The 22,362-nt window shown below is 48.5% G+C and overlaps 1 protein-coding gene across 1 annotated transcript in view; it reads right to left on the bottom strand.

Moving 5' to 3' along the window:
- The window catches only part of Taf4 (TATA-box binding protein associated factor 4), a 61,381-nt gene that overhangs the window by 14,751 nt on the left and 24,268 nt on the right, over positions 1–22,362 (bottom strand). Inside the window, exons 2-7 of the mRNA XM_041641881.1 lie at positions 10,956–11,116; positions 9,465–9,584; positions 6,660–6,779; positions 5,857–5,979; positions 2,372–2,461; positions 1,675–1,920 (exon numbers count right to left, since the gene is read on the bottom strand). Coding sequence (XP_041497815.1) covers positions 1,675–1,920; positions 2,372–2,461; positions 5,857–5,979; positions 6,660–6,779; positions 9,465–9,584; positions 10,956–11,116 — 860 coding nt within the window. The remainder of the gene's footprint in view (positions 1–1,674; positions 1,921–2,371; positions 2,462–5,856; positions 5,980–6,659; positions 6,780–9,464; positions 9,585–10,955; positions 11,117–22,362) is intronic.

Below are 22,362 nucleotides of genomic sequence, written 5' to 3'. Positions count from 1 at the left end.
CAGAGCTGTTTCTGCAACAAAACATGGCTCTCACAGCTCAGGACAAGCCCAGGGCAGTTCAGGCTGGGTTTCCACTGAGAAGACAGACACTAACTGCAAACACAGGAAAAGCCCACTTCTATAGGCTTGCACAAAGCTGACCTACTGTACACACACAGGCACAAGCAGAGTTTGGGGTGGATCAGGACAGCACAGAGCAATGGCCAGGTTACTGAGCGCACCACTGCTCTGCTCACATCTCTGAAAAAGAACAGCACTGCTCTAGCTTCATTTCCAATGCTGCGACCAAACACCTGACCAGAGCAACTGATGGAGAAAGATTTACTTGGTCACAGTCTACCACTGCAGGGAAGTCACAAAGGCAGAAACAGAGACAACTAATCACACCACATTCATAGTCAAGAGAGAAAAAAAAAATAGTGTGTTGCCTGACCACTCCCTTCTGTTCAGCTGGTTTTCTTCACTAGGAAGCAGTGATACCCACATTCAGGGTGGATCTTCCTGTATCAACCAAAAATCAAAACAACCCCCATAAAGATGCCTCGAGGCCATTCTGATCTAGATAACCCTCATTAAGAACTCTCTTCCCAGATAAGATTCTAGGCTGTACCAATCTGACAGTTACAGCCAAAACTACAGAAAGGATGGGTCTGCTGGAGCCCTGACACTCAAGGACAGAGGCCAGCCCTCAGAGGAGAGTGAGTCCTCCCGGGAACTGCCCGCTAGGTAAATCAATGTGCTGACTGCTCAGTAGCACAGCTCCCTACTTAAACTATGTGAAAGCAAAGGACACAGTAATCCCTGTCCCAGTGAGAAACCCTACTCGTGTGGGGCCTTGAGCCTGCTGTCCACCATGTCTTCCTCACTACTAAGAGAGAGAAGACAAAGGCACGAGCTAGCAGAGGGAGGAACCAGCACCCCGAGGAATCCGGCCTCCTCAGCACCCCCCCATACAGCACTGCACCCCCAGCCACTGCTCATAGTTAAGCTGCATTGGTACAATCACAACCCCCTTCCTCCACCACCACCCAGAGCTGGAAACTAAACCTAAGACCCCATAAATAAATGCTCTACAACATTACACTACGTAGCCAGCCCCCTTCTGAACTTCACCTTTCTAGATGTGGTGAGCCTGTGCTGTTCGAGGCAGGAGTACACTCTGAATGCAATCACAGCAAAAAGTCGTCCTGCCCCGTCAAAAAATCCAAAGCAGACAAAGCCATACCCACCTGCCAGAGCCCTCAGCTCCCAAACATCGTCCAGACTACAATATTCCCACCAGCAGGCTCTACCCCAAAGGCAAAGGCCTGACCAACCCCTCCTCCAACCCCAACCCCAATGGTTTGAACATCTGGGCATCACTCAAAGTCCAGAGAGCATCCTCCTAAGAGGCTCACTAAGCACACTGCACTCCTGTACAGGAACCCCAACAACAAGGTGAGGAGTCTGCCAGTAAGTGAGCCAACAAGTGCCAATCATTCTCCGAAAAGTATAATACAAAGTTGTGGCCTCAACCTCCAGCTCACATTTCAGTTACTTAAGAGAACAACCGCACGCCTTTCCAGCAGGAGCTTCCTTGCCTGCTCTTTCCAGAAAGAGGCTCCGAGCCAGGGCTGCTGAGTTAAGTGGCATGGTGGCTGGCAAGAGCACCATGCCAGGCTCGCGCCTTCATACCAGTGGTGTGGGCGGTGCCTGCTTGCCAACGCCAACCTGTGTGGGCTGCGTGAGGCTGATGACTGGGGGCTGGAGGGCGCTGGTCACCGAGGCAGCCGTTTTCCCAGCTGTGCGCTGCACCGAGCTGCTCAGCACCACAGCCGTGAGTGCAGTCGTGGCCTGTGAGGCAGGTGGTTGCTGCTGCTGGCTCTGCTGGATGAAGGCCGCAGAGTCTGGGGTCAGCTGTCTCAAGGCAGGTAAGCTCCTCTGAGGACAGACAGACATGTGGGGTTAGGCACAGCTGGAGCACAAGAGCTTCTACTGTTGTAAAAGCATAAACCTTCAAAAAAGTCTTTGGCTAATACTTCTATAAGCATTCTATAGACAGTGTCAAGTACTAATCCCTGACTGTCACTCAACTCCACACTTACTCAACAGGATTTTCTTAACAAAATCTGACTAAAATGAATTTCAGAACAAAATGCATCTCCAAAGAGGCACCAATACTGTCAGGTTCCCAAGCTTACTCTGTAAGTAAACCCAGCCCCACAAGGAGCTCTGGTCCTACACCAGAGTGTGCCAGAGCTGCAACTGGGGGCTCAGCTTCAAGAAAGCCTGTTCTGAACAGAAAACCTCACATGCTGTTCCAGCCAACTCAGGTGGCATGTGACATCCTACCCAACTGCACTACACTGCTGTAGCATAAGCTGTTCCTCACCTTCAGGAAAGGCACAAGGTAAGGTTGAGGTGAAGAGTTCAGTTCTCGATATAACCTGCTAGTGAAATCTTCTGCTTCGATTTTCCCATCCTGCAAAATAAACCACGTTGGCACGGCTGTGACACACCTTCACACAATTTCATGGCACACACCCTAAACCTCAGCATCACACTGCTCTGGCCCTTCTGACAACAGACCATGTGTCTGTGCTGCACACCCCTAGGTACACTCATGTCTAGCGTCTCCTTGGACCCTGAGCAGCAGCTGGTGAACATGAGTCTAGCTGGTCAGTTACTGATTCACATCTCCACCCGCCCACAGGTTTCTCACTCAATATGTTTTCACTTTGGGATACCAGGCACCTACCCAGTGCCGGGCATTTTGTTAGGAAACAAACAAGTTGTGGACAGAATGCCAAGGGCAACACTTTAGCCCAGCCTCGTCAGGGAGTAGAGCACCTGTCAAAGAGACTGGCGCCCATGCAGCACCAAAGGGGAAGCCTTAGAGTCCACAAGCAAGGTACACGTGGTTGTGTTAGACATCTGGAGACTCAGTGTGAAGGCTGGAAAACCCCGTAAGACAGATGAGAACTGGACTAGCTTTCTGCGTGGACTAGACTCCTGAAGTGGGGCAGAGTCCATGCTACTATGCAGAGGGGCACCACCGACTACTGTAACGTCCGTCCAGGGCTTAAAAAACCTGGGGAAGACAGTCGCAGGCAGAGATACAGCAGTATTTCATTTGTATTTTAATAAATAAAGCTTGCCTGAAGATCAGAGAGTAAAACAACTAGCTACTGGCTCTTATCTCTACCTCAGTATGAAATGGTGATCCTGTTCCGGGAATCCTCAGAATGAGACTGTGTCTGAGAGCTGTCTCCTCCTGTCTTATATTCCTCTCTAGAGCTGGGATTAAAGGTATGCACCACTACCGCCCAGTTTCTATGGCAAACTAGTGTGGCTACTGGGATTAAATGTGTGTATTATCACTGCCTGGTCTGTAAGGCTGATCAGTGGGGCTGTTTTACTCTCTGATCCTCAGGCAAGCTTTACTTATTAAAATATAAATGAAATATCACTACAGTTCCCCTTTTGGTCTAAAATTTAAAAAGGCTATAACTAATACAAGAAAACTATATATAATAAGTACAATGACTATATACAATATATACAGGCAATAAGTACATCAACAATGTCTAGTCCATTTGCATTAACAAATTCTGAGAAAATACTTCATATTTATCCTATCTTGGTGAGTCCAGAGTCCTATACCTAATTCACTATCCTAACTTGCTTTCTGCATCTGATAAATTATAACTATCTAATCTTCAACTCTCTCAGAGACCCAAGAGGGAAATAATATTAACTGAGTAAGCAGGATGTGCAAGAAAGCGAGTTCCAAAAAATGTGAGAAATGACAGAAACAGCTGGCTGCCTGGACAGTCACCCAAAGTTCCTGCAATGTTGGGGCATCTATCTTCAGCCTACTGGCCTTGCACAACCAACAGACTTTTCTGTGAAGCAGGATACTCTGTAGGGCTGTCCCTCCTTGAATTGTCAATGTGTGGCAGTCATTTTCTTTTATTTTCTGCTTGTCCAATTAGGACAGCATACTGGTAGCAGTCAATGCAAGGGCTTGACCACTGGTTTACTTATGCCACAAAGAAAGTAAATTCCATGTGGAGTTTCTTTAATGTCCATCATCTTCTCTAAAGTAGATTGGTACTGCCAGGAGCAGACATGTTTCACTGTCATAAAAAAGAGCCTATGTTATTAAAACATCTTAAATGCCATATTCTGTAGATCTCTGAAGCGTTTGAAGATGACCTGTCTATCTAAAATATATCTTTGTTTGACCTTGAAAACATACCTAATGTGACTGCAAGTTTGAATATAATAGATTAACTACTAACCTGCATTTCCTTATTATCCTAAACAGTTGGTAATAATAATTTTCAAGGACTACAAATTTGCATTACATTGTTAATTGAGTTGTATAGATGCAGTATTTTGAACAAGAGTAGAAATAGATGTACAGTATATTCTAACAAAATTAATCTCAAATTTGTATATATACAAAATTTGATATAAAAATCCAATCCAATATAAAACATTCAAAACTAGGAGTTGTTTTTTAAAAGTAGATTCACTTAATCCACCTTTTTACCCTATCATATCTCTACCCCCCTTTTTTTTCTTTCAAAACATTTCTTTTTTTTTTTTTAATTTCATTTTCTTCTTTTCAAAGCCATTTCAGACTGAGGTAGCATTAAGAGCCAGTGGCTGGCTGTTTTGCTTTTCTGACCTTCAGGCTAAAGCCCAATTTCTGTCTCTGGGTTTTTGTTAATTGTGCTACAGGGAGAAATGGTAAACTGTTGAGGACAGGGCTGTGACAGCAAACTATGTCCTGAGAGTAACATAACTGGCAGGGAAGAAGATGCCAGTGGTGACACCAGAGCACACAGTGTCGGTCAGCCACACTGAGCAGGGCAGAAGTAAGAGAAAATATGCAGGCTGGCAATATTTCTGATCCTGGGAATGGCGTGTACCATGAGCAGCTGGGCCCTAGTCTGACTGATGTGAAACCCAAGGCCACAAAGAGGTCCACTCACTCTATATGTAAGAATAAGCTAGGCCCAGGGTCCTGATCGAAGTGTAGCACCTTGTGGACAGCTGGATAGAGCAAAAGAATGAACAGGACCAGCAAGTGGAGAAGACAGCACTGGATAAGGACGGGGCCTCGCAGGCATCAGAGCACAGCGGGTCACCCCTGCCTGGCCTGAAAACTCCTCAGGGAGGAAAAGGATCAAGAGTGCAAGGCTGAACCAACAAACCCGAGCAGTAGAAATCGCACACTCTCAAAGATCAAGAATGTAAGTGCTATAGGTTAGGAGGGACAAAGTTCATTGCAGTACGAAGCAAGGAGCCCAGTTCAAACCCTGACTACAGCAAGTTGCTAAAATAAAATGTCCATGGACAAGGAGACGGGAGCACCAGCCAATGGGAGAGGTCAGTCCAGCACATCAGCACAAAGGCTTCTTTTAGAAACCAGCACTGAATTCTCAAGGTGTGGGAAGAGGAAGTACCAAGGGCAGCTGGGGCAGGTGCAGCACAGACCACCTGCCTATAAACTGGAGTTAAGGACCCTCCCTGTTGCCTTTAGAGAAGAGAAGGCAGGGAACCCCCTTAGCATCACTGGCTATCAGGTGCACACTCCTGCTACGGGGTCCAGTCCTGCAAGCCCTTCTTTAGTGCTGCGTCTCCTCAGGTGACTCATCTAAGTATAGTAGGAATGTTGGGGTCTCAGCCCAGTCCCCAGAATACTCAAGCCAGCAACCACACACCCTGACAGCCGTACACACCTCTCCTTCTCCGGGATCTTCCACAAGCTCTCATCTGCCCACCCAGGTCACCCTGGCTGGCCGAGCATGGGCTGCAGGTCACATACCATGCTCTAAGGCAGAGAGTTTCACCTGAGCTTCTTACCAGCAAGTTTTGTACTAATTCTTTCACATTTGCCGCTGTCTCCGTGGACTGTTTACCAGAAGAAGCCAGTTTTATTAATGTTGATAGAAAACTTTTACATTTCTTCACATTTTCCATAGTTTCCTGTATTAAAATGAAAAGGTGTAAGTTATAGGCGATCTCATCACCGCAGTGAAAGGTGTACTGGTCTGAAAGACACGTGAACTTAGCATTTAAACCTCTCTCAAGAAGCATGTTACCTCTTACACATGCTAGAAGCTTCTCAGAAGGGCAATCAGCTACTCTAAGGGCCACCAAGCCTGCATCTTTCAACACAGAAACCCCCTTCTAGGGAAGGATGCATCTGCCAAGACTAAGCCCTTATTTCAGGAGCAGAGGCTGCTGCCCAATGTGCATGGCAGACTAAGTCCCAAGCAGCTCCGTAATTGGCTAAAAGTACTTGTCAAAGAACACAAAAAGAAGTTCCAAAGTATGACCCCGACTTGTCCAAAGCACCAGGTTCATAAAGGAAAAGCTGTGGAGTTAAAGCAGACAGACACACTGATGCCCAGACCACAAGTGTTCAGCAGCTACATGTGTGGCTTCCACAGGCATCTGCGGGGTCCCAGATCCCAAGCAAGATACTCAGGGTCCCTCAGGTCACCCCATAAAGGACTTGACACAGGTCCCCTCTATGCCACCAGTACTGTCAGTTGGCTTGTGAGCCCTGCAGCATTCTCCAGCTCCTGTGTGCACCAGCTCCATTTCCCCACTAGTACCAATGGGTTGGTTTTACCCCTAGGGGTCCTGAAGGAAATTCTTACCGTGGCAGCTGTGGAGGTGGTGCTGGCCCCAGGGACTGTTCGTTGAGGTGTCCCTGTCTGAACAGCTGTGGCCGTTCCAAGCGAGGCTGTCTGTGCAGAACCACCCAGAACCAGCTGAGGCTAGAAGAGTTCAGAGCACAAGGGAAATTCATCACAGCTTCTGGGGAAGTAGGGAGCCCAAACGGCTGGGTGTCCACACTTCCTGCAGCTATGTGAGGTAGAAGGGCACCCATGACAGACCCACAACTAAGGACCACAGTGATGATGAAGGGAAGTTGTATTTGGATCTGTATTAAACCTGAGGCTTGAGCCCATCACTGAGAATCAGAGTCTGAGAGCTGTCACAGCAACAACCTCCTCTCAGAAGCTACTCCTCAGAACCCTTTTATCTGTGCAGAGCCCTGTAACAGGTAGCTGTGACCTTCAGGCAAAGCACCCCCACAGGGTCTACACGAGACCCAGAGAGGAAGGGTCTCACTTCCCACAACTCCCTGGTTAACATCCTGGGCATTCCAAAAGGGAGTCTTGCCAAAAGTTGAGACACAAGAGCTGAGCTGCTGGTGTGGCCACACTGACTGTGGAAAGGCGCTGTCTGGCCAAGCCTAAGAACATTTGCAACACAAATGGGCATCTAGACTTCAAATGATTCAGACACCAAACCACTGGCCCTTAGTCCCACTCCTGGTAGTCCTGCTTTTCTTGAGCAATCATGGTGAAATATTTACCAGTTCTTAAATTAGTGCCTCTCCAATTTATAAATCTGGCTGCCCACATTTCCTCACTGCAGGTTTTTAACAATGTCCCGTCCCCACCCCACATCTGAAGGCAGAGAGCAGTGAGCATCCCACAGCCACCCAAGGGTAGCTCTGGAGCAGCGTAAGGCAAGGCCTCAGCTCCCTTAGACCAGAGAAAGTCCTTAGAGTACTCCAGCCACAGGTGCACCAGCATGACTCAACTCCAGGTCTCCTACACCCTCCCCCAAGTTACTCTACATCTGGCAACGGATTCAGGGTGATAAGTGTCTCCGTGTCATAACCATGCATTGCCCTTGTGACTGAAAACCACCAATGAAATGTCATATGAAGATAAGGGTCAGGAACAAACCAAGAGGCTGACTCAACAAGCCAGGAGCAGCCAGAACACCAATTCTTACCAATGTTTTCACTTTAAAATGTATTTCCCACCTGACTGCTAGGACCCAGGGATACAGACCTCATCAGACTGCAGACCCCACCTGCCTACTTCAAGGCACCTGTTCTCACTGAACATGACACAGCTTACCATGAGCTTCACTGCCTTCTAGAGCCCCCTCCTCATCAAAAGAGGGAACACTGTGATCAGAAGCAGACAGCACTAGGAGTTCCTCCCAGAAAACCCCAGGTCTCCTAGATGCCAGCTCCTGAAACACACAGATGTCTCTGCTGCTTACCACAACCTGGGACAGAACTATTCTCCAAGCTGTTCTTACTCCCCACAGCTACCAAAGAAAATGGAGCTGAGTCCCAAGAAAAATGAGCTTAGAATGGCCCGTGTGTATGTAGGGCTGCCCTGTAGCCCATCACCCAGCTCAGACTCTCACTGCAATGGAGGTGCGGCTTAGGCAGGAGCATGGCAACTAACATCACATCCAAGTGGGCACATCACCTAAGCACAGTGTGACAAGCGCTTCATGGCAGAGCCCAGAGCCCTACATGGGATGACTGCTCACAAACTCAACACAGGAGCCCTTGAGGCTCTGCTTCCCACAAGAGAGGGCTTCCCTATCTAAATTTGCCTCCCCAGCCAAGGAGGTCTTCCAAAGCCAAGTATCTCTCTGATCTGTCTTCTCTGACTAGGAATGTCTTCCATTGCCAGGTACATCTCTTCAATCATGTTATATCTTCTCTGATCAGGTATGTCCTCCCTGACCAGCCCCTTCCCCAACTCTTAATATCTGTTTTAACCTCTACAATGGAGGAGCCTCTGGAATATCAGTTCCTCCCCTTGGCTCTATAGGCTAGAAGCTGCATCTCAGAAGCATCAACCTGTATCAGGTTATGACCAGTATCTGCGGGACACTCTCCCCTACCACTACCTAGGACATTATTTTACAAACAACTCCTAGCTAGCATTCAGTAGGCAGAGTCAAGAAGAGCATTCCAAGTGTGTCGCCAGTGTGGTAAACAAAGCAAGTCCCAAACCAAATAGAGTTACCTCCTGATACCTTAGCTCCAAAGCTAAGGTAAGGAGAAGGAAGTGAAAGATGGACATTCCTAGGGTTGTGCTGTCATCACAGCAACAGGCCACAGGGGGGCAGTGTGGTCTGGAAGCCGTGTGAAGCTGGAGTGGTCTATCCCCTGCTAGGAAAGCAACCCTAGGGCGAACACACACACACACACACACACACACACACACACACACACACACACACCTCACCTACAAATATGCCACAGGAAGGTGAGAAGACCTGCATACAGCACCAGCACTATCCATATGCATGTAATGGGCCACACATCACAGACATAAACTCTTCTTACCACAGACTTTACTTCCTCAAAGATGCCCTGAGTCAAATATTAATGAGGTGACTCTCCTAATTACACCTTATAACAAGCTTTTGAATGTTGCTATTTTTTTAAGGAAAAGAATGTAGGCTACATTCGAACACAGAAGAAAAAGAAAAACTTTCTTCATTGAGCACCTACATCTTCAAATTCAACATGGTACCCAATATAAAAAGTCCTGAAGTCCAATCTTTGCATCAAAGCAAAAGCACGCTCTGCCAGTCAGGTAGCCCTACTGATGCGCCAAGTTGTATTCCCTTACCTGTACCCCAGGAGATCGCTGTAAGGTTGTAGTGGGCTGTACCGTCGTCTGGGCCTGAGACACTTGCTTAATTATGGTAGTTGGGGTCACCTGCCGTGCAATAATAGGTGTTCCTGGAGCCTGGAAAAAAAATTAGGAATCATCTAAAATGGGCTACAGTAGGAAACACATACATATATGCACACACATGTGTGCACAAGCACACACACAAACTCCTAAGTACATACATATATGCACACACATGTGCACAAGCACACACACAAACTCCTAAGTACACATACATGTATGCACACACACAAACTCCTAAGTACACATACATGTATGCACACACGTGTGCACAAGCACACACACAAACTCCTAAGTACATACTAGTGCACTCAAGTAATCCACAGCTTACTACTTACCCACAAAGAAGTTATCCTAAGCTCAAAACATTCAAGCCAAAGAAAAAAAACATATGACCAGAAACCTCACAGAAAGTCCTAAAACAGACCTTTTTAGCCAAGTCTACAAAATGCCGTCTTTTAAAGCAGACACGGGGAAACCCAGGGGTGGCACTGCTCTTAAAGTGACGCTGGCACGCACTGACAGTGAAGAGATGCCACGGCTGGAAAGGGGAAGGCGGGGTCGACTGGGATGGGGACACCTGAAGTCCTGAGATGGCACAGAGGAGTCGGAGGAGATGCAAAGGTGAGATGGCCAAGGCCAGTACACTGCCAGAGAACCTTCCACACAGACCACACACTCCCGACTAGGGAAACAAACACCACAGACCTCAAAAGAGGTCTCTATGCTAGTCCCAGGGGGAGCTCTGCCTACCTCGGCACATACACCCGTCTACAGGACAGGACAGTCCTAGAGGAGTTCAGAGTGATCAGAATTACTCCCACCATCTCTTTAGCTGCCAATCTAGGGGAGGCATTAAACAAAGGCAAGGCTACGCAGAGCACACAACAGTGTGCTGGCACAGACCCCAAGGGTTGCAGTGCTGTGGTGCCGGGGGCACTGCACAGTCAGACAGCACAGCTTGGCATCAAAATCTAGGACCTCAAGGCTTGAGAGTGGAGCACCCTGTGTGGCCTTCGCTCAGCTCCACTACTCGCTCTTGGTTCTTCCCGACAGTCCATGACCTACATCTGCACTTACAGAGGAAGACACGGACACAGAGAGGTGAACCCACTGGTGGCAAGAGAAAGGTCAGGGCTCTACCAAGGCAGCAGACCCAAGTATCTATCTACTGTGACCCAACTCAGTCAGCAAGCTGAGCACTGACCACAAGAGAGAGAGTGTATAGACTCAGCTAGGGGAACGGGAGACCAGAGCCGTCCTATACCCAGTCTGATCTGAAAGCACTTGTATGCCTCGATGTCCACTCACACAAGACACACCTTCACTCCTGCGATACTCCCAGTGTACAGGGAGGGGAACGGGTGAGAGCCAGGCTGAGCTGGGGCCACCCCACACTAACCTACTCATGGTGCACGCACTCACCTGCACGGTGGAGATCTGGACAGGTGGAGCACCTGTGGGGGTTGCAGGACGGGGTGCCATGGTGGTCTGAGGTTGGGCCTGGGCATGGGCCTGCATCTGGGCCAGGGCCTGCTGAGGGATCATTAACAACTGCCCATTCTCACTCCGCACGAGGACCATTCCTGGGGGACAAATGAGACTTGGAATCAGGAAGTGCTCCTTTCTCCAGCACAGGATGGCAGGGGCTGGCTGCACAAACACACTAAGACCAGGTGCATCCCTTTCACAAGGAACCTAAGTGGTGAAGCCAAGTTCAGTGGCCACAGCTAAAGACCCAATGTGTGCCCTGCAGTTCCCTCAGATGTGGGAACCTAATATGGTGCCCTGTCTACACTCACAAAGTGGCAGGCACCCCCCAGTGCAGGCTTCCCACACCCTTGAGTCCATGTCCTTTACACTTCTTCGTCTACACACTGTGTGCTCACAGTGCTGGGGCCCTGCCTCTGAGCACAGGTCACCATAGGCCAAGTCTCTCCAGACTGATGCCCCAAAATGCCCAAACTACACAAAAGTGTGGTCCTATATTCTTCACAGAATACTACTCTGGTCAGACATAGGGGCTGTGCTTTCTCCCAGGTGACCAGGCACTGTTCACAACAACAGGTACAGAACAGTCTCTCATGCATCAAAGTTCTTGAAACTCTGGGAAAGCAAATTCTACCAGTCAAGCTTGACTAATTTTGGCTTCAGGTGAGCAACAAATTTGTACCCTAAGTTATAGAAGCAACAGTAACACACCTGTCTTAAATTTAACGTCCACATCATAGTTACAGATGCCCTCAGCCCAGCCCAGCAGGACACAGTTCCAAAGTAACACACTCACGGGAGACAGGGATGCGGGAGTGAGGGAGTACTGAGACTAGAACCTCCTGTAAGCTACACACCCAGCAAACCCTGGACTTTCCTCTGTGAGGAATAAGTCAAAGCAATCATACAGGAAGTCTCTGATGCTATCAAGTTCTGAGTATATCAGAAACAGCAGCAAGGCCTCTTTGAACTCAGTTAAAAATAATGTTTGTTGTTTTTTGAGACAGGGTTTTTCTGGCATAGCTTTGATTGTTCTGGAACTCGTTTTGTAGATCAGGCTGGCCTCAAACTCACAGAAACCTGCCTGTCTCTGCCTCTTGGGTGCTGGGATTAAAAAAGGTGTGCTCCACCACCACCACACGAACTCAGTAAATTCTTAATCCCAAAGTTCTGTTCCTGGGATTAAAGAATTGAATGTCCCTCCAGAACACCTCATACAACCACAAGAGCACACTGGTGGACAGCGTTTCCCTATGGACCTAATAAGGTACAAGCAGGTGTCTCAGAGGTTCTGTCTGACTATCCTGTGGCAACTGTCACACATCCCCAATCACTACAGAGTAGAGTCCAGTCCAACTGGTGGAGCACAGACTCTGTGGACTTCTGCAAGAAGCACGTCTTCCCTACTGTTCCCTTGGCTAATGGGGTCTTCTGGTCAAGAGGATCTCAAAGCCAGCCTGCCTTCAAGCTTTGAAGCTCCTCTGACTATGAATACCCACTACAGACACAGTGGAGCCCCAGCCAGCCCATGGTGGCTCACAGGCCATGCCTTGGCACCATCCCTGATCTCTGACTAAACTCCTCATTAAAGCTAACATTACCCAGTTCCTCCAGCCATTCTTAGTAGGAGGTTTTTCAATGTCACCATGCAAAGAACAGGTGACAACAATAATCCTAGACACCTGGGACAAACCGAAAGAGACAGGTGTACAGGTGCTACCTCCTTAGAAAACATCTGCTAACAGCAGTAAGAATGCATTAGGGTGCCCTTCAGTGCCACCTGCACCTCCAAAGCACACAGGACGGCCAGATGAGGGCGCCCACACCGTACAGAAGACACTGCAGAAAGGAAGAGGAGAGATGTGGGAGAAAGGGTGCAATACATCGAGGAGGTCGTTTCAGATGTGCCAACAAGAGGTGAGAAAAAAGGAAAGCAACCATGCAAGATGGCATGTCCTGGGCAGGGTCCCTGGCACTGACAGCAGAACTCTGCCATGTCAATAAGGAAGTGAGACAGTGCCCTCCAGACCACACAGGACACCACTGATCACTTCAGGAAAGGAAGCCCAGAACTCACATAATGCCAGCACAACTGGGGGCTCATAGCAGACAACGGGCCTGCCACCTGCCACCCAGCCACATCATTGCAAGAGGAAGGAAAGCATTTCAGATGCTCTATCTCAAATATGGATGTTCTGAAGAAATGCAGTGGCACTAGGACATGAACGTGGGTTTTTACCCGACCGAGGGAGACCTACAAAATGCCTCAGAAATCCTCAGAGACCACACAGTAGCCTAGAGAATAGACACAGGCCAAAACAGATGGACAGAAACCTAGTGAGCAAGGACAACGTGGCAAGCACAGGCAAAAGACTTGGATCCGCCCTCTCTACACAAGACTAGCGCTCCAGGAGAGAAAAGAACAGTGTATTCTAGAAATCATTTATGTGGGCAACTCACAAACCCCAACAACCTCAAGGTGCTACTCTTCTCCAGAAGCTAAAAGGAAATGCTGGTCACCAATCCAGGGAACACAGGCAGAGGGCTGACTGACATACAACACACACACAGTCACTGCCCTCCCACATCTCAGAAAGAGAATTACAAGTAGGCAACAGATCCCTGCAGACACCTCCCAGAGATGAAAGACATACAGCCCATAGCAACAAATTAGCTCAGTGTCACAGGCCAGCATGAAAAGTGCAAATTAAACCCACAATGCGGAACCGGAGACACCCACTACTACAGCTGAACTGGTGATATGGGCAGAGAACTCCCAGAAGCACGAGGTGGACCCCAAACACCATCCTAGACTCTTGGGAAATGACACGCCCCATGATGAGGTGCAGCCCTCCACTCCAGTCTACCTTAGAGACACTTGGACCAGAGAAAACTGAAGCAGTCGTATTTCTGACAGCCCAAAACTGGGAATAACGAACACCAATAGAGAGATAACCTCTAAAACCTACACAATGGGAAAGTATTCAGAGATGAAGAAATGAGCTACAGATACAACACAAGTGACCCTCAAATGAGAACACTTAATCAAAGTGGCCAGGAAAAGGTCCACACTATATACTTCTGTGTTCCAGGACCCAACTCCAAGTGACAGAAAGAAGACAAACAAGTAAAGGCTGGAGCATGGAGGAAGAGCAGAAGTGTTCGCGTGGTGGGAAGCTCACTATCCTGACTGGTGAAGACGAGCAAACTGCACTGAGATATGATGAGAGGTTGTGTGTCGGCTGCACCTCCATAAAGACCTAGACACAAGCAAGCAAGTACACACGCACACGCATACACAGGCATGCATGCACATCAAGTAAGAACCAGCTAAGGCCTGAAGACAAGGTGCAGTCCTGATTAGCATATCCAGTCACGAAACAAACAGGCCCTGAGTAACCTCATGCTGCCCTCACACATGGTAACTGGAAGCTGAGCCTGCTGGAGACAGAATAGGGGACTATACCATCCATGCTCCTCTAAATAACAGCTCAGACAGGAAACAGCCCAGGGAGGATGCTCAGAACCTCAGCATCAGACTGCAAGGAAGAGTGCAAAATGGCACTATAGTCCTCTGATGGACAGAGACCCCCGAAATGCCACAGAAGGAAGTGTGGTCAAGCCTAAGACTAAGCCATATAGGATGTGACCTTAGAGGGGCCCTGCCTGAACTCCCAGCAACCACAAAGCTCCCAAGAAAACACCGTGTCCTGCATGTGCCTCTCTTCCCTTCAGAAAGCTGGAAACAAGAGCCCAGCAAGTGGGCTGCAGTTACCACTGTAGGCATCTGCTGACCCCGGCAGCCCACACACACAGTCCTGGAGAAGCCAAACCAGACCTCTATGTCTTTCCAGCCTGCACGCTCCCTGGGCATTGGTTCTGGAATCGCCTGACAACTGACAGACAGTTACATGCAGTCTGCCCACTCAGGATCCCTCCCTCCCCCGCCAAGTCCCATTCTGCTGATGTGCCAGGTTCACCATAGAGCAAGTAACTGTGAAGTTCACTGACAAGGCTTTTACTGATGCTTTCTTATCCATCAGTTTGCGGACAAGCCAGAGCTCGCAGGTCCTCTTTCCCCTCTCAGGGTAAAGAATCTGGTGGCCAGTGTAGATGTCACTGTCCATGTGCGAACTTACGCAACCCCTCACTGCCACTGCCTCAACTGTCGCTCAGGGGACATGCCACCTCTCCAGCAGCTCCTGTCCTGGTAACCCCACTCCTACTCTGCTCACTCCTGGAAAACTCTCCCCAGTCCTCACTTCCCACTGAAACTACACACTCATCCCAGCTTACCCAGTGCAGAACTGCAGCCCCCCAATTTCCAGACTACTCAAGTTCCTTTGACCATCCTCCCCACACCCCACTGTCACACCACCTGCCGGCCTCCACTCCAGCTTCCACACCTGCCTGAGTTGTAACTACCTGTCACCTGAGTCGGGAGCATGTCTCCAACACCTCCCTCCCACCGCAAGACTGAGCTCCAGTTGCTGAGAGCTGAAATGGCCCTATGCCTGCCTCCCTTCCCATTGGCAGCCCCCAAGCATCAGGAACAGTCTCTGTACTCTCACTCATAGGCCCAAAAGTTGCAGACACAGAACCTCTTCAGTCCCTTCTACCTGCCGAGCAGACCAGTTCTCCCACACAGCAGCAGCAGGCTCGTCAGACAGTTCCTCACAGATACTAGCTAATGCCTGCCGTCCTCCAAATCAGCTCCATGGGGACAGGAGCTAGAACCTACAGAAGCCTTTACTGCCCAAAATTAGTAAGCTTCTGTTCATCTGTATTTCTCCTCCTTCCCGCCACAAATTCTAACCACTGGATACATCTCATTTATCTCTTTTCAGAGCAGGATAAATATAGTTGACTGTAAATTGTTCTTGCATTGGTTCCCCCACCCGTCACACACACACAAAATCATCAATACCATCTTTACAAACATCTAAATTATACACTGTTCAATGAGGTTTATTATAAATTCTACCTGCAAGCATTGGGCACAGAATGGAACTCAGAAAAAGCCTGAGCTGGGCTGCAGGGAAGAATGTACCTAACATGTATGATATTCTGGGTTTCATGCCCCAGCATCAACACCACATAATCTGCAATCCCAGCACATAGGAGGAGGGCAGGAAGATCAGAAGTTTAAGTCACTCAGCTACATAGCAAGTTAGAGGCCAGCCCCGTGTACACGGGACCCTGATTCAAAAAGGGGAAAAAGTGATGACACTGAGCTACCGCTTCTCTGTGGCTGTGTGAGTGTGTTTGTATGTGTGTGTGCATGAGTGTGTGTGCGTGTGAGTTAGTGTCTGAGTGAGTGAGTGTTGAGTGTGTTGAGAGAGAGAGGCACCTTTTACACTCCTACTTGGGCGTGGCCCTTCAGGAACTGTTCATGTACTGTGTCCTTCTGCATCTTCTAAGCCACAAAACTGGCCAGGGGTCGGTGGGCAGGTCACTGTCAGCTCTCCCCAGCATACTACTCAATGACTACAGCTGAGGCTCCCTCAAATCTGAGGTAGGCACCTATGATGTGGGAAGTCCTTCCGTATATGTGTTGCTTTTATTGGTTAATGAATAAAAAAGCTACTTCAGCCTATGACAGGGCAGAACAGAGCTAGGGAGGAAGGGACTCTAAACTGAATGCTGGGAGAAAGAAGGCGGAGTCAGTGAGACTCCACGTAGCCGTTAGAGGAGATAGATGCTGGAACCTTGCTGGTAGGTCACGACCTCATGGTTATGCAAAAATTAATAGAGACAGGCTGATTTAAGATGCAAGAGCTAGCTAAAAATACACTTAAGCTACTGGCCAAATAGTATGGCAATTAATACAGATTTCTGTGTAATTATTTTGGGTCTGAACAAACAAGCAGCCTCTGCCAACACACCTACAGCCCCAGACAAGGGGCTGCTCCACCGGAAGAGTTAAGTAGGCCACTTGAAGTGGTCAATACCCACAGGCCCACAACACTGAGGCCCAGTTTCCATACTAGGGTTCCCTAAGCCCAAATGTTCCCTTCAAAACATTAGCCCTAAATTCCCTTTGGACAGCGAACAGACTTTGGTGAGATGACTTTCAGAGATTAATCTGTGTGTTTTCACAAGCAGGGGTGTGCATGTAAGTAGTATGCAGGGCTCGGCTACAAACTGTGACCGTGAGATCGCAGCTCCCATCCATACCGGCCATATGGTAAGGACATCCACAGTGGCACCCTCTGTGCCACCTTCACCCTAGCACATCTTGCAGGTCCCTGTACATGTGCCACGGCTGCATGCCTTGATGTTCTTGTGGGACTCCTCATGGTCGACACTTTTACCAGCTTTTAGGACCCTATTCCTCCTACTGGGTTGCCTTGTCCAGCCTTAATATGAGAAGAGCTGTGTAGTCTTATAGCAACTTGATAGGCCATGTTTGGTTGATGTCCCCGGGAGGCCTGCCCTTTTCTAAAGGGAAATGGAAGAGGAGTGGGTGGGGGGAGTGTAGGGACTGAGCTGAGAGTCGGGAGGGGAACTGAGGTTGGGATGTAACCTATGAGAGAATTAAAAAAAAAAAAAATGACATCTCCCCAACAGACAGCTCCATGTTCAAGACTAAGGCATTAAGTACTTCACGTAAATCTTGAACAATATTTCACAAAAGCACAAGCTTATATCCCTAGATAACAAACCCATCAGCTACGGATCAACAGTGGCTCACTGTAACTGTTAGGAGCTGTTGGATCTAGGGGAAGAGTGATCATCTTTCCTTTCCATGTAAAATGAAGATTTGTAGAGAAAGACGTAAACCTAGGTGGGACAAGCTCATCCGGAGCACGGGGAAACACAGAGCTTCTTAGAAGCCTGGATACCTTAGAACCCCTGAATCTCAGGCACACTTCCCACAGGCTCGCCCAGTCCCCACCCTCATCCATGCTCTGCCTCCTGTCCTCGTCCTGGAACCCAGCAGTTATGCTGTGGGAAAGGTGAGCAGGAAGACTCAGGCACAGTCCTGGGCCGGGGCACAGTAAAGCCGCCCATCATCAAGTGTGAGGGGCAGAAGTAGAGCCGAGTGGACAGCAGGCAGTCCAGGGAGCCAGAGTCTCAAGAGCAGCATGAGGGTCCAGGAGAGACCCCCACACGTGAGCGGGGTGGGACACGATAGCAGAGAACATCTCAAGTCCCAGCACTGGGAAGGCTGAGGCAGAAAGGCATGATGAATCTGAGGCCAGCCTAGGCTATGTCTGAAAACAAAACAGACACTGGTGAGAGAGGGGGGACACTAACACGACGGCTGACAATCGGCATCAGCCTTCCATGAGTGCCAGGCCAGTTAGGATGAGCAATGCAGAGCCTTCCCCACGGAACCATACTCTAGGTCTGTTCACGCCAGCATCCATGCTAACTGAGACCTGCTTTAATGTGTAGTAGGTAGACACAGATTCAAAAGCCTACCGCCGTGGCTCAGTGGAAGCAGGTTCTGTACCTCCTGAACCCAGAGCATCCACTCTGGATTTTCCTTAACCTCTCCTCAGGAAGTGCTCACCTAAAATAGGCAGAATTGCTTTTGTAATCAAGGAGGTTGTTTTCAAACTAAACCCTAAGCCAGCCTGCAAGCACGAAGGTCAACTAAGCAAGGCAAGGCTAGAGGAGGCCAGGTAGCCAAAGGCACCCTGGCTGAGGCAAACAGTGACATCCGTCAGCATATGACAGTACCAGAGACTTCTGATCTCTGAAGCTCACTCAGGCTGCTCCTCCATCACACCTGCTCCTCCACACACAAACAACAGCCTGCACCCTGCCCAGGCACAACACACTTTGAAAACCCATTTCTTCATCCAAAAAGTTCCTAAATCTCAGTGAGTCTTAATGTGGCGTGGATGGTAAGCAGTCTGCCTGTGCACTCTCTGAACTTGCACACTGCACACCCAGATGACTAGATGTCCCTCCTCACACAACATGTCCATTCAAGACCAAAGTTTCCAGTGATGCTTACAGTGACTTTTTAAAAACAATCTCACAGTCAGGTGGTGGTGGCACATGCCTTTAATCCCAGCACTGGCAGCTGGATCTCTGTGAGTTCAAGGCCAACCTGGTCTACAGAGCAAGTTCCAGGACAAGCTCCAAAGCTACACAGGAAAAACCTTGTCTCAAAAACCCAAAAAGTCTCACATCATAAGTCAAGTTGATTTCAAACTTGTGATCCTCCTGCCTCAGCCACCCCAGTGCTAGGATTACAGGTATACAGGAATACAAGCATATGCCACCACATCCAGCTCAAAGTAACAATTTTTTAAAATAAAATTTCTTATTCAAAAATCTTACTTAAGGGAACTAGAAGATAGCTCAGTCAATGAAGTTTCATGCAAGTTAAGTATAAGCACCCAAGTTAGAGCCCTAACACCTATGTGAAAGGGCCAGGGCAGCAGCACGCACCTGCAACCCCAGCACCAAAACAGACAGACAAAAATACATCTACATGCACACATGCAAGCACACACAGATCCCTGGGGCTCACTTGCCAGCCAACCTAGCCAAATCTGCAGGCTCCAGATTCAATGTGACCTTGTCCCAAATACTAAAGTGGAGAGTAACTGAGGAAGACACCCAACATTTACCGACAGGTGCACACACATCTGCAAATGTGTTTGTACACACAAAATAACCCATTATGTGCCAGGCGGTGGTGGCTCACACTTTTAATCCCAGCACTGGGGAGTCAGAGGCAGGAGGATCTCTGTGAGTTTGAAGCCAGCCTGGGCTACAGACTGAGTTATAGGACAGCAAGGACCAAACAAATAGATATAATCCACGTCACTAAGCTAGCTGATAATCATAGCTGGCTAAAAAGTATCAGGTGACCCACAAAAGCAACACAAGGAGTAATAGCCAAGATGTTCTGTGTTACTAACAAGCAAGAAAAAGCTAATTAAAATGAGATGGTACCAAGTGGTAGCAGAGCATGTCTTTATTTAATCCCAGCACTAGGGAGGCAGAGGCAGGTGGATCTCTGTGAGTTTGAGGTCAGCCTGGTCTACAGAGTGAGTTATAGGACAGCCAGGACTACAGAGAAGCCCTGTCTCAAGAAACAGGGAGGGAGGGAGGGAGGGAGGGAGGGAGGACAATTTTACCTACCATGCTAGCAGAAACTTCATTTAATTTCTAGTACCCACTGCTGGCAATGAATGGGTACAGAGCACACATAACTGAAGTAGGCACATGCTCATCCTCTGACCCAGTGACTTCAGCTCAAATCTTTATAGCAGAGACTCCTGCCTGGTACACACTGGTAACTATCTCCACACAGAACCATCTAAAGGGAAAGATTTATATGTGCACACTGAATCTCATTTAAGACATGAGTAGGGTGACTTCTAAACCACCTAACATAACAGGGCTTCCACTTGCAGGACAGTCACCTTCGGAGGCCACAGAATTGACATTTGGCTTTATACGTTTGAACAGTTTACATCTCCTTGCAACCACATGATTATCATTTATTCATTTACTTACTTATTTTTTGAGACAAGGTCTCCCTATGTAGATCTGGCTGTCCTGGAACTCACTACATGTAGACCAAGCTGACCTCAAACTCACAAAGATTTATCTGCCTCTGTGTAGCAAGTGCTGGGGTTAAAGGTGTCTGTCACTGCATGGCCTCCTAGTACTTAAAGCAAACAATAAAGACATAGTGACACATATTCCAAGCTCAAGGACAACCTGATCTACACGGTTAGGCAGGGCTACATAGTAAGGCCCTGTCCCAAAACAAAACAAAAATGTGCTAGGGGGGTATGCACCCCACTCTTCTTCCTCCCAACTAGACCTGGACCCTGCACGGCCTACGGCTGCCCTCATCACTGTGTACCATCAAGGAACCTATGGTCTGTGCTCCCTTCCACCCAGCTCCTCCTCCACTACATGGGCTAAATGACCCAATGTGTCTGGGCAGAACAAATGGCCACCTGCTTCAAGTGTCCGGGGTGGTCATATGAGCACAACGGCCACACGACCTGCCCCTTGTGTCAGGGAATCTCCAACTCTAATTTTGTGATCTCACTAATTTTCTGAAAGCCAGGGAAAAGCATAACAGTATTCATACCAGATGTAGAAAGCCCCAGTCACCAAGAGCCACATTCTCCCTTCCACTAAGCCCCACACAGAACTCACTTGGAAGTGGCCTTGCCTTGGCTAGGTACCAGATCTGATCAAATTCTCAGACTTCATCATGCTCTTTCCTTCTTCCTGTGTAATTAATTCACTAGCCAGGCCTCATCTCTACTTCTGTCTACAGCAACAGGACCCTCATCCGAAGCAGCACCACTTTTGGCCAGGAATCTGTGCTCAGCAGTCTGAGGCCACAGAACTAACCACTGTGAGAATGTGGAAGAGTATTCCAGCATCTCCTGTGTCCCTGTCGTGATGCTCACAACCGCCTGCTGGGGTGCAGACTGCTGCAGAATCTATCTCAGCTCTAATTCTTCCCTGAGTCAGAGCTCATCCAGTGAGCACTCTGGATGTCCTTGTTGGACACTGACAGCAGCTGGGGAACATCCCTTTCCTCTGACTTTCTCATTAACTGTAACTTCTGGTATTGTGTTTGTATTACTCACTTTTCATTCTGACTAAAGCAGGGAGTGAATAAAAATAAGAATTAAAGCTTCAAAGAACTTGGCCAGGATACTCTAAGTGTACAACACAGGAGCAGGACCTGAGAAGCATCTCTGCTGCGGCTTAGAAATACAAGAGGTACACACCAGCTGCTCTCCCAGCCCCTCTCCACTCCAGCAGAGGAAGAACAGCTACAGTAGTCCCTGCTGCCATTCCTCTCCATCCTTCTAGAAGCCACTGTATCATTTTGGATTTAGCATGTCTTGATATGTCTTACTTGCAACTCAAAGAAAACATCCAAACTGACACAGATGGATGGCACTCACACACCAGTCACAGGGCTGCTCACGGCAGGACTACTGAGTAGCAGCCTCTGAGGTCTCTAGGCTACTTCAGCTCAGCAACTTCTGCCCTCTGAGGTCTCAGACCATCACCAGCTACAGCCTCCAGATAAAGCAAACACACTGGGATACATCTCCAGCACTAGAGACAAAAAGGTCTTCTAGATGAGGAGGCACAGTATCTCTGCCCTTCTGTATGCTGAGCTTTGTAAGGTAGCTTCTACCCAGAGAGGTTAAAAAGAGGGAAAACAACCTGAGTGCCAACGGCAAGAACAATAGAGACAAAGACAATACCATCTGCACAGGAAAAGACCAAGACCAAGACCAAGACCAAGTGAGTGCCAGGAGCTGGACCCATGTTCTACTTGTGGCAAAAATGCTTTAAACTAGACTAGTGTCCATGCCACTGGCAAGGA

Source organism: Microtus oregoni, unplaced genomic scaffold, assembly GCF_018167655.1.
Source record: "Microtus oregoni isolate MIOR12 unplaced genomic scaffold, Mior012 000071F_ref0000514, whole genome shotgun sequence".
NCBI lineage: Eukaryota > Metazoa > Chordata > Mammalia > Rodentia > Cricetidae > Microtus > Microtus oregoni.
Note: the sequence above shows the minus strand (reverse complement) of the source record. Positions and strands in the feature narration are given on the sequence as shown.